A 12800-nucleotide genomic window follows, 5' to 3' on the forward strand; every position below is an offset into this window, starting at 1 on the left:
AAAAAAAAAAAAAAAAAAAAGTAAACTAGACATGAATTAAAGTATACAAGGATGTGTGTGGGTTATATGCAGATATTATGGCCATTTTATACAAGGGATTTGAGCATCCTCGGATTTTGGTATCTGTGGGTGGTCCTGGTACCAATCCGAGATACCGAGGGACAACTGTATTCAACTATGGTTTATTTGGTTCAGCATACAAACTTGCATAATTCTGTTAACACCAGCTTTCTGAAAACTTACTATTCTCTTACGTATCATTCTCTGTTCTTTTTTCCTTTCATAGACAAGATACTTTCAAGTGTAGTGGTCTGCACAGGTTTTCTTCATTTCTTTAACTTCCTAGTGTATCATCAGGATCCTGTAATCAGTCTTCATTTCTCTCGCCTCCAGTAAAAATATTTTCACCACATTTACCAGTGTATTTTACCTCTCAGTTTCTGTGTGGTCAGTCCTATCTTCACTGCCTTCTCTGCAGTATTTGACAGTCTTGACCAATCTGTCGCTCAGTGACTTTCCATCCTCCCACAACTTCCGACACACCATTTTCTCTTAGTGTGCTCTTACTACTCTGGTCATCCTTTTCCAGGTTACTTTTCCTTTTCCTGCTCCTAAAATATGTGTGTTCCCTTGGATTATATCCTAAGCTCTCTTTCGCTCTGATGTTCCTGAGTGAGGTTGTCATTTGAATTCAATTCTCATTTTTAAGCAGGGGATTCTCACTCTGTTGGAAACTCTACTCTTATAGCTCCTGCTAGATTCTCAACTTGGATTTGCCCAAGATACCTCAAAATTAACATGATAAAATGGAGCTCTCATTGCTGCCCAGCTCATTACATTAAACTGTATATTCTCCTATATTCCAAATCTTGGTCAGAAGCAATACTATCTACCCTACACTGAAGCCTAAACCTTTAGAGACCCTCTTGACCCTTCCTCTTTTCTTAAAGCCCACCAGGTCCCATCAATTTTATCTTCTGAATATCTCTAAATCTGTTCTCCACATTATTTCTTTTCCTGCTGCTTCAAGTCAGATTCGTTCCTAGGCTACTCCAGCATCCCTTCTTCCTGCATGCTTTTGAGCTTGACTCCTTTTGGTATTGCCTTTCTGTAGTCTTCATAAGTGCAAACCTATGCAGATTCTTGCCATGGTAATTCTAGGGCTTTGTGCTCTGAGTAGTTTCCTTCTCAAAGAATGGAGGAAAGGAACCAATGTAATGTAGAGAGAGGAATGAGAGGAATGAGCTTTCTCATGTACATTAGGCAAAAGGTCCTTAAGATCAAGGATAATGTCTTATATACCTTTTTTCTGTCTCAGCTTAGAAAGAGTCTGACATATGCCTGAATGCCCAGTAATGGCTGAATGATGATTTATACAGCAGAATTAAATTGATTATGATAGAATGCTGGGCATTCTCTTCCAGGCATAATAGTAGAATAAAGAATCGACTTTAGATTTTTAAGTAGGCATTTATTACAGTTGTAGCTAGTTTTTTTTAAGAGTAAAGGGATGATATCTGTATTCACTCACATAGGTATAATTTACACAGACCCATTATAAAATGTTTTCAGTGACCTACAATTTCTAGTTAATTACCAAACAATGAAAAATATATATATACGTATATACACATACATACATGCACACATACATGCATATGCACGCACACATATACACACATGTACATGTATACACACTTTTTAAAAGTGTAATTTTATACCAGTACAGGGTGGTGATGGTGATTTCTTTTATCTTCAGTGTGGTTGGTTATGATTCCTGTATGATTACCACCACTACTGTAGGGTGGAAAGTAGGTATTGGTTTGTTTTAAGTTCAAAAGATATATTAATCCACACATACCTATACACGTACATATACACTTTTCTTTTTAAAGGTAAAATACGTTTACATACAAATTCAAATAGAAATCAATTGTTTCTTGACTTCAGGGCAACATAGATCTTTAGGACCAAAAGATTCCAAGGTTAGAAGTCTGAAAATGGATGCCAGCATTTGGAGCAATGAACTCATTGAGGTGAGTCCGACTTGACTGTGGTGGTGGTCAGCAGAGGTCCAGGAGGAGATGTGCAGTGGGGTGGTGTGGTTACTTTAAGAGCTCTCTGATCAGTTTCTCACCACATTATAAAAATGGCTTATAGCCTGTTTGATAGTAGTAACTTTCTACTTTAACTTTCCGAATGCTTCCTAAATGAGACAGTTATTTTAAAAATAAAAAATACAAGGAGCTTTAATAGTAATAACTACTTGGGGCTTCCCTGGTGGCGCAGTGGTTGAGAGTCCGCCTGCCGATGCAAGGGACACAGGTTCGTGCCCCAGTGCGGAAAGATCCCACATGCCGCAGAGCGGCTGGGCCCGTGAGCCATGGCCACTGAGCCTGCGCGTCCGGAGCCTGTGCTCCGCAATGGGAGAGGCCACAAAAGTGAGAGGCCCACGTACTGCAAAAAAAAAATAGTAATAACTACTCTTAAAGGCTTGACAGCTTTTTTTAAAGCCAGAATTGACTTTCTTTTTAACCCAGCATGGATAAAATATCAGAAAAGTGAATGAAAACATTTGGCAAAATCGACTATTCTTTATCTTGGCCATGCTCTGTCAGTAACTGAGATCATGTCTAACTTGCTGTCTCCTGTATCCATTCTCTGCTCAGGTGTCTGTACCACTCACTGTCAACCACGTTAGCCCACCTACTCAGCCATTTTAAATGAATCTGTCTCAATGTGAGCTACCTTCAAAAAGTAGTATATATACTACCAAACGTAAAATAGATAGCTAGTGGGAAGCAGCCGCATAGCACAGGGAGATCAGCTCAGTACTTTGTGACCACCTAGAAGGGTGGGATAGGGAGGGTGGGAGGGAGACACAAGAGGGAGGAGATATGGGGATATATGTATATGTATAGCTGATTCACTTTGTTATACAGCAGAAACTAACACACCATTGAAAAGCAATTATACTCCAATAAAGATGTTTAAAAAAAAAGTAATAATGCTTTTGCTGCAATTTGTGTTGCTTGCAGTTTCTTTTCTAGCTATTCTTTTACCACTATTACGAGCAGCTAGACTATTTAAAATAGAAATAGTATCTGCTTTCACACTCCATCTTCTGGAAAAAGTTGGGTCTTGTATTTTGCATATTTTGTACCAAGCTATGCTTTAATGTCATGTGAGTCAGTTTTCTGCAGATTCAAATACATTTTGTGAATTGATATGTTTTATATATTTTTTTGATAATTCAGCTTTTTATTGTCATTGGAAACAAAAGAGCTAATGACTTTTGGGCTGGTAGTCTTCAAAAAGATGAAGAATTACACGTGGACTCTCCAGTAGAAAAGAGGAAAAACTTTATCACTCGGAAATACAAAGAAGGAAGATTCAGAAAAACCCTTTGGGCATCTCTTACCAAGGAAGAATTAAATAAGGTAACCAATGAAATGTAACAAAAAACATAGATATTAAGGTCTTTTTAAATATATGCCAAGGGTTTTGGAAAAAAGTTAAAAAAATTTTTTGCTATTGCATAATATTATTGTTTAATTTTATTTCCTTTTGTGAGATTGTGCCATTGTTTTTTTTTCCTTCATTTCACTTGAGGATTCGTTATCAATAGCGAATAAACTGTCCCTAACTGAAGTTTCTATCTGACGTAGTTTCTATCTGAGGTAGGCCATTAAAACATTTCTATCTACGTCTGTCTGACGTAGTTTCTATCTGATGTAGGCCATTAAAACACACCATTTAAAACTTCGACAGTTTTCCCCATTTTAGGGACAGGATACTGAACATAACTTCAGCCAGTACATTGTTGACTTGCTATCACCAAAATAAACTTCAGTTACTCAATTAATTTATTTTTAAAAGCAGGAGTTTGTTTAGTGCCATTGATTTGAAGTGTCGTTTGCCTTTGGTTGAGTTATTCCAGGTCTTCTTGTGACCATTTTATGTTGCCCTTTTGGCAAAGAATTTGTTAAGCATCCTGCCCGCCTCTCCTTTATTGATTTTTGTGTTTGTTGCTTGTGGTGTCATATCCAAAAAATCATTGCCAATACTGATGTCAAAGAGCTTACCACTTATGTTTTTTCTAGAAGTTTTATGGTATCAGGTCTTATGTTTAAGTCTTTAATACATTTCAAATTAATTTTTGTGAGCAGTGTAAGGTAGGGGTCCAATTTCATTTTTTTTTTTTTCACACGTAGTTACTCAGTTTCCCAGCATCATTTGTTGAAGAGACTATCCTTTCTCCATTGAGTGTTTGTGGTGAATAGATATTTATTGCACACTCACTCATTGCTGAATTCATTTTTAGGTTCCAGGGATACAGTTGTAGTAAACAGTAGATGTGATTCTTTTATTCATGAGAGTGATCTGCACGCAGGGGAGATTGACCATAAACAGCTGCATGCCAATAAATATACCATAGCAAATGCAGCACACTGTAAAGGAAAAGAATAGGGTAATGAGAGAGAGAATGAGAGGAAATACATGGGATTAGATTGTGAGAGCAGTCAGAGGCTATATCCCAGTGGAGGGATGTTAGCTGTTTCACTTTCCAGTATCCTCATTTTGCAGGTGCAGAAAAACTAAGACCTGGAGGTGAGAAGGAATTGCCCCAAATCACCTAGCAAATTAGTACAGTCAGGTACAAGAATTTAGGTTTCTTGATTTTGATGTGAAGGAAATTGTAGAGGTTAGCTAGACCATGGTAGAAAAGATAAGTACTCTTTTAGTAGTAGACCCTCTAGGCTGGAGCTGTGAAATGTGTCCTGGGACTTCTTGGTTGTACGCTCTTCTCTGAGCTGCCCATTGGGATAATCAGCGAGTGATTGTCCTGAAGTTGCATTACAGAGAGCAAATTAACCAGTCATCTGTCCAGGTGCACCGTGTCAGGAAGGACAAATATGGTGAACCCAAGGCTAAGAAGTCAGACGGAATCAGGGTGCCAAATCAGAGAGTTCAGAAGCAAATGGAAAGCCAGTAAAGTGTGGAAGCAAGAAGAGGGGATGGGAAAAGTTGTGAAGGCAGCTTATTATTTCAAAGGAAAAAACATCATGTTCCAGGAGTTTTACTGTTTGTACAATGATGATGTATATCATGTCAATCATGTCTTATTGTGTCTTGCTTACTGTTCCTCCTCCCTACCTATACCCCCTTCCAAAAGGAAGGATCCTGAATTTGTACACATCTTTCAAATTCCCAAAGCATAACAGTAATTTAAAGATGCCTCACATCCCGATTGCTCTGGAAAATACAGACATACAGACATATATGCATACAACATTCATATGACATAACAAAACATTTAGTGGATACTTCATTACTACGTTTGAAGTATTTTGAATTTTCTGAGCATCAGCCATTGTCATAGTATGTAAACATACAAAATATCTTCCGTGGCAAATATGACGGATTTGAAGATTTGGAACATCACAGGAACAAAACGTGAATTGAGATTTGGACATCTTCAGTTGAAATTTAAATTCATGTAGAGCAGGCCTTTTTTTGTCTGTTGGTTAATTCAGGGCATAATGATTATTAGATTTATTTGTTAAAAAGGAATACAGGGGTCTTCCCTGGTGGCGCAGTGGTTAAGAATCCGCCTGCCAGTGCAGGGGACACGGGTTCAAGCCCTACACCTGGAAGATCCCACATGCCACAGAGCAGCTTGAGCCCGCGTGCCGCAACTAATGAAGCCCACGCGCCTAGAGGCCGTGTTCCGCAACAAGAGAAGCCACCGCACTGAGAAGCCCGAGCACCACAATGAAGAGTAGCCCCCGCAAGCCGCAACTAAAGAAAGCTCGCGTGCAACAACAAAGACCCAACGCAGCCAAAATAAATAAATAAATAAATAAATAAATAAAAATTAAAAAAAAAAAAAGGAATACAGACTTCCTCTCATAAATGAATTGGCAGACTTTCACACATTTTAATAGCTAGAATCATACTTTCTTCACTTAAAAATTGTATTTTCTTTTATTGACCAGGCTCTGTGTGCTGCTGTGGTGAAACCAGATGTTCTGGAAACAATGGCTTTGCTGTTCAGTGGAGCAGATGTCATGTGTGCAACAGGTGACCCTGAGCATAGCACCCCTTATCTGCTGGCCAAGAAGGCGGGGCAGAGTCTCCAAATGGAATTTCTCTACCATAACAAATTCTCAGGTTAGTCCCTATCCCTTCACTAGCCTGATCTCTCCTTATATATCCCCAAGAGAACTGAAGCACGAACCTGTTTGTTTCTCAAATCATAAAAACCATCAGAATGAAAAGAAAATGTAATTACCAAAAAGATGGATGATGCTTATCAAGACCCACGTTTTATTTCATTTAAAGGGAAAGTTTAGGAAATAAATCTTTTATGTGTCTTTAACTTTATAAATGGGAGATTAAAATAGTTCATCCCACATAATCATTTTCACCAAAATTAAATCTGATTTTCATGCATGAATAATAAATACAACTGAAGTGCTTACTTGTAAACTTTATGCAAAGTAAAATAAATATCTCTGTATATTTATTCTGCGGTATATTTGAAGTAGTTTTTCTTCTACCTCAAAACTCACCTACATATTTATAAGCAAAGGGAAAATTGTTTACATTTCAGATTTCAGATGTGTTATTTCTGTAACTTTTCTAGATTTCCCTCAACATGACATACATGCTGAAGGTGGATTAAGTCAAGAGTCCTCCCAGTCGACGTTCCTCTGTGACTTTTTATATCAGGCTCCTGCTGCAGCTTCTAAACTCTCTTCAGAAAAAAAAATCCTTGAAGGTATCTTTTCTTGCTCCTTTTAGATTTGTTATCTGGTAAAACTTTATTTCATTATCAAAACAATTAGGTTTAAATTTTGATTGTTTTTTTCTCTTAATATGTTAGATTTGATCTTGCGGTAGAGAAATATTTTTTTTTAGGTTTTATAAATGCTTCCAGGCACAGATATTATTTCATGCACTGCAGCAAAGATTTACCACTGGTTTGGAATGCTGAGTGAATTCTCAGCAAAATTCAGTGACATCTACCTCAGGGCCAACCAATTCTGTTTTCAGGATTTAAGGGTTATTCCAAAGAAATGTGAAACTTAGCCCCTTCCATTCGGGACAGAAACCCTAACTGGGGAGATAATATAGATAAATGTCAACATGTAGGAAGAACTGACAAGTTTTCAGTACATATTCTATCAGTACTCTATCAGCATGTTCTATCAGTAGTTCAGTTTGTTCCGATGATAAGTGTGTGTGTGTCTGTGTAAGTAAAATAAAGCTTAAGCATGGTTTCAAAAAAATGATGTGAATTAATTTGATTTAACAACCTATTCTAGGTTTGTGGCATTAATCTTAGCAGAATCATCATTTATCCATCTATCCTTTCAGCTCCTTGAATCAGGCACGTGCTGGGCATTCGGCATACGAAAATGAGTAAGACAGAGGCCTCATGCTCTTGCTATATACATTTGAACTAATTTTAGAAATGTAGGCATGAAAATATAATGATCTCTGTCTCACTGGAGCAAAGAGAATTTAAGAGAGATTAAGCTGTACAGGCCAGTTGATGATAGATATTCAGAGGCCTGGGAGCCTGGTTAGTAATTCCCTAGGTGGTAAAATCCAGCTATATTACTCCATCAAAGGAACAACAGGATGAAAAACTCACTTTAGAATGTTAATCTTGATCCTCATGCACTTGAAGTGATTATTTCAGTTAAAGGCTTTATTTCCAAAAAAAAATTGTAACCCTAAGCAGAATTGTACTGAGATTAATTATACTTTATTAGATTTTCCTGTAAACAGTACCTCTCCTTTAGTGAGCATGTACTATGTGTAAGGCATCGCTTTTTTATGTTCATTGTAATCCTCATAAAAGCTCTGCAAGATAGTTGATATTATGCTGATTTCACATGAACAGTGGAGGAACTTGACATGAAGCTGAGTTTTACATCTGATTTGTGTTATAATTGTTATTGTAAAACTTTGGCTTTGGTGAGTGTGATGGCTGGGTGACACTAGATGGCAGAGCATTTTTATTCTTTGAGCTTAGGTTTTTTTTGGTTCTTTCAGCAAGTGGTTTTTATTGTCTTCCTTTACTCAATCTAACCAATAATAAATAATGAATTTTACAGAGATTTTCTCATCTTCCATTGCTCCTTGTCTATATTTAACCCTTAAGTAGTTGAAAGTTGAGTGATCAGGAGGGAAAAAGTATCAGAACAATCTGTGAATTGGCGATAGTCATTATTAAAATAATTGAATAACAAGGCAATTAATGTACTTGTTAATAAGTGTACAAGCTTTCTAGAATGTTTCTTCTAAATTGTAGGATATCTTAGATCCACCCTTCAAACCACTTATACAAAGATGAAATAGGGAATTTGAAATATAAGCTTTGCTTCCTAAAGCTTCTCAATATATCATAAGTACTCTGCAGGCTAAAAATTAGCTTTTATTTGTTTTTTGGCAATTCTGGTTGTAATATTTATAGACTTACCAGTTTGTTTTAATATTTCATTGAAATAGATTGTTTTTCTTAATCACTTGAGGACTGAATTGATGTTTTAAACTTGTAACTAAATCATTCTTTCCTTTTTATCTTTTATAAGTTAACTATGGATTTTTGTTGTTAAAATTTACTTCAAAAAACAGAAACCAGTGCATTCTCCATATATGTAATTTAATTGGGGATATTTTCTCACTTTGGAGCATTCGGTTTTAAGTAATGGGAAACTGAACTTTTGTATTTTGACCATACAGCACGCAGAAATGATTTCATTGGAAAATAATCTAATGACAGGGTATTCTTTGATGGTCTTCATTTCTTCCATCCAGTGTGTCTCTCATTTAAGACTCAGGATAGACCATGAATCAGTTGGCTACCCTCCATCTTCACTAACATCGTCCTAGCTCCAGCCACCATCCTGTCCTGCCTGGGCTGTAATACGCCCACCCGCATCCCATGCCCCAACCCCGCTTACTTGCCGATATTTGCCCTAGCTTCCCTCCAAACCATTCCCCAAAACAGTCTTAGTGACTGTTGAAAAAGTAAATCAGATCATGTATTTCCATCATTCAAATACATTTAATGGCTTCCCATGACAGAGTATAACTCTCTTCCTTATTAAGACCTTAAAGACCTTCTTGTGCCTTCCCCCTTTCATCTCACATCCTTCCTTCCTATTCTGCACGCCTGGCCACACTCGTTTCCTGTCTGTTCCTGCAACATGCCATGTTCTTTTCTGCCTCCTCTGGACCTTTGTGATTGCCATTCCCTCTGCAAGGAGCGCACTTCCCCCAGCCTGACTGCTTCTTATCTCTCGGGGGATCAGTTCAGTGCTACCTGGTTGGAGAGACCTCTTTGGCAGCCCACTAAAGAGTGCACCCACTGTCAGCTCTTCTCTTTCACAGTGTGCAGCTTATTTCTGTCATAGCACTCATCGCATGAAAATGATCCTTCCTTCTTTGATTTGTTTCTCTCCCCCTCTGGAGTGAAAGCTCATTGAGGCATCAGCATTTTCTGGCTTATTCAGGATTATCAAATCTCTGGTGCCTAAAACAGTGTCCACACATAGTAGTCATGTGATAAATATGTGTTGAATACATAGGCATTTCTCTAATCACATTACTACCAGGGTAAAAGCACACCTGACTTAATATAATTTTTATTGAAGTATAGTTTCTGTACAACATTGTATAAGTTACAGGTGTACCATGTAGTGATTCACAAGTTTTAAAGGCTATATTCCATTTATAGTTATTAGTTAATATTCTGAACAAAACACATTTTGTTCAGAAAAAGCCTATTTAAAAATGAAGAAGAAAAAGTCGAACTACCAAGAAACGTAGAGTTCTGGTGGGTTTTTTTGTTTTTCTTTTCTGTCAAGATTCTGCAGTGGTGGTACTCCTGTTGAGCACCAGCTTTATGGGAAAACTGAATTATTTGGAAAGATTTAGAGATTAAAGTGTGGTTGTCACCTTTGCCTCTGAAAGCATCTGGACTGCATACTTCCATCAGGGCTTGTCAGGATGGCCATAGAATAGACTGATTAAAAACAAACAAAAAAGTCGGGGAATAGAATGCATGCAAGTCCTTCAGAGAGTTACAGAGGCTTCAAATTGTCAGTTCAGGTTTTCAGGATTTGAAGTTCTTCTAGCCTCTGGTTATGAAGACTGATCTGTATTTTTCTTTTTCTTCCCAATTTAGTGTTCATGAAAGGAAAGATTGATAGCTCTTGTTAAACCGAAGTGTAGAGCTGAATAATAGCATCCTGGTTTTGTTTTCGGTTTTCTCCCCTCAACTGTATTATTTTCCCTTGGTATCTTACCTTGATTTGTTGACACAGCGTTTGATTTTTAAAAAGAAAGTGGTTGATACGGTTTACTAGAAATTCTCTATTAACTGTTTATATTTTCTTTTATAGATTAGCATTGAGGAATTTTGAAGGTCTTTTGTTCTATAAATACCTAACTCGTAGAGTTTAAAAATGTTTCTCCAAGGCTGTAATACATTTATTTTAAATCAAAAGGATTCCTAGTGTGTATTCCTGTCTTCTGTGAACACTGAATGCCATCAGTTGAGGAAATTCTTCATCAGGAAACAACGTGATGGTTTCAAAAAATAATAGTTTCGTCTTAACTATCATGCATTTATTGTGCATATATCTATTTGAAGGTATGACCTCTGCAGTACCCTGATGCATTTTAAAAATGGACATACATGCTTCAAGCATGTAACAGGCACAGAGAGGCAGTCTGTGAAGTAGACAGAAGGGTAGCTTCCCTAGTTGACTGCCTGGGTGTTACCCCCAGCTCTGATGTACTTGTGTGATGTTGGGAAGGTCAATCAACCAGCTTGTGCCTGTGGGCAGGGTATAAGGAAAGGGATATGCAGTAATACAACTGACCTAACTGGGTTGTTCTGAGGATTCAGTGAGTTAATGTGCATAAGATGTGTAGAACAGTGCGTGCCACGTGCATATAACGATAAGGGGAGGAGGAAGAGTAGCAGAGAGGCGATCCATGTACACAGCTGCTTCTGGTTTCCAGTAGGTATATCCTACAGGTGGTAGCTGACAACCAACCTGCCCAGCTCTGTTATAGTATCTACATCACTTCGTAGGAGTATTTCAGTAGGTCACCTCTGGAGTTCTTTAGTTGTGTGTGAGTAAATTCCAGTAGTGTTTTTCTTCCCTGATCTAAACGTCAAGGTTGAATAGAAACAGAGAACAACCCCTCCAGCCAGTACAACCACCATACACACAACCTTGTGTCTAGTAAATACCTTGTGTCCTCAGAGTTGCCCGTTCTGTGCACCATCTGGTGGACATCTTCTGGTAACTGATTAAAAAGTAAGACTTCTGTAGCAGAGAGGGTATCCTGTCTGAATTAGCCCAAGCAGACCAATGCCATCCAACGTAATTTTGTTGAAGCTTTTGGTTGCTTCCCAGATGAATAGAAATGTCAGGATTTACTATCACAGCTTTGTTATTATAAATCCTCAAAGGTAATATCTGTGCCCACTTGGTTTGACCTCTGACCTGTTTTCACTTATAAAAATGAAGCTCATCAAGGGTTATGGTGATGATGCTACAGGATTAAATCTCCTCAAGCCCATATTTCTAACTTACAGTGAGCCTGTACTCACCTTTTAAAAGAGATCTGTCATTTGTTTCCCACTAGAATTAACATAATTAGATTCTGCATTTACATTTATTTTATGCATCATGCATTTGGCACTTTTTGTTTAAGACCTTCCAATGGCTCCCACTTGTCTACAGGTACAAACTCCTGAACACCTGTCTTGTAAGACTCCTGGGGCCTGGCCTCTGCCATGAGCCTTCAGTCTTGTTTCCTAGGTCCTAACTTCACGTGTAATCGCTTTCTTTGGCCAGGTAGGTTTTCGGCAGTTTCCCCTTTCTATGACTTTCCTCCCACAGTTCTTTCTCAGAATTATGGAATGATTGTAGCTCAGAAAGCAGTTTTTGCTGCTTTAGAAACATCCTTTTCAGTCATAAATGACTAGTTCAAAAGCTGTATTTTTGTTTGAAGTTATTTTCTTACCACTCCAGTTTGAGGGTAGCTTCGCTCCAAGAATGGGTCTAACCTTTGTAGGGTCCACTTCAGGATGATGATGAGAGAGACAGAGCTCTCACTAAAGTAGAGGCAGTTACCTCCTTATTCTGAAGACCAACTGCTATTTTCTGCCCTTGTTTTACTGGATCTCTTTCTATATTTAATGTTGGTAATCATTCCTTTCATAAATGCTCACCGCTTTCCTGTTTTATACACCGTCTCTTCTCATTTGCTTCATTGCTTTCATGGACCCTTCTATATCCATTGTTCCCTAAGTTCCCTAAGATTTTATCCTTGGTTACTGTGTATTTTCAACCACTAGCTGTATGCTAAAGACTTTCTGGTCATTGAGGCCTTTCCTTGCTCTGAAGATGCAAATTCATAGGGTGATCTGCCTAATAGGTGTTGCTACTTGGATTTCCAGGGGATAGCTCTCATTTAGTATATATCAAAGGAAATTCAGGTTACATGCACTAAAACTGTTTCTATTTTATTTTCTTGTAGAAAAAAGTAAACATTTCTGCCCACCTTGTAATCAAAGCTAAAAATGATACAACCATTAATAAATTCTCCCTTACTCCCTTCATCCCATCAATACATGTTGTATCCCTTTAAAACACAAAGGTGCATGTATGCATTTCTCTCTCCCTTTCCTCCCTCTGTCTCCTGTCTCTCTCTATTGTCCCCCATCCTTTCCCATCATTCTGTCTCCCCCCCCCCCCCCCCCT

At 38.0% G+C, this 12800-nt stretch overlaps 1 protein-coding gene across 4 annotated transcripts in view; it reads left to right on the forward strand.

Annotated features, from left to right (window-relative positions):
* The window catches only part of ARAP2 (ArfGAP with RhoGAP domain, ankyrin repeat and PH domain 2), a 190379-nt gene that overhangs the window by 85897 nt on the left and 91682 nt on the right, over positions 1–12800 (forward strand). For all 4 annotated transcript variants that reach the window (XM_024731747.1, XM_024731749.1, XM_024731750.1 and 1 more), the window contains 4 exons: positions 1951–2036; positions 3258–3440; positions 6000–6174; positions 6650–6784. In XM_024731747.1, coding sequence (XP_024587515.1) covers positions 1951–2036; positions 3258–3440; positions 6000–6174; positions 6650–6784 — 579 coding nt within the window. The remainder of the gene's footprint in view (positions 1–1950; positions 2037–3257; positions 3441–5999; positions 6175–6649; positions 6785–12800) is intronic.

This window comes from Neophocaena asiaeorientalis, unplaced genomic scaffold, assembly GCF_003031525.2.
Source record: "Neophocaena asiaeorientalis asiaeorientalis breed wild unplaced genomic scaffold, Neophocaena_asiaeorientalis_V1.1 scaffold39, whole genome shotgun sequence".
In the NCBI taxonomy this organism is placed as follows: Eukaryota; Metazoa; Chordata; class Mammalia; order Artiodactyla; family Phocoenidae; genus Neophocaena; species Neophocaena asiaeorientalis.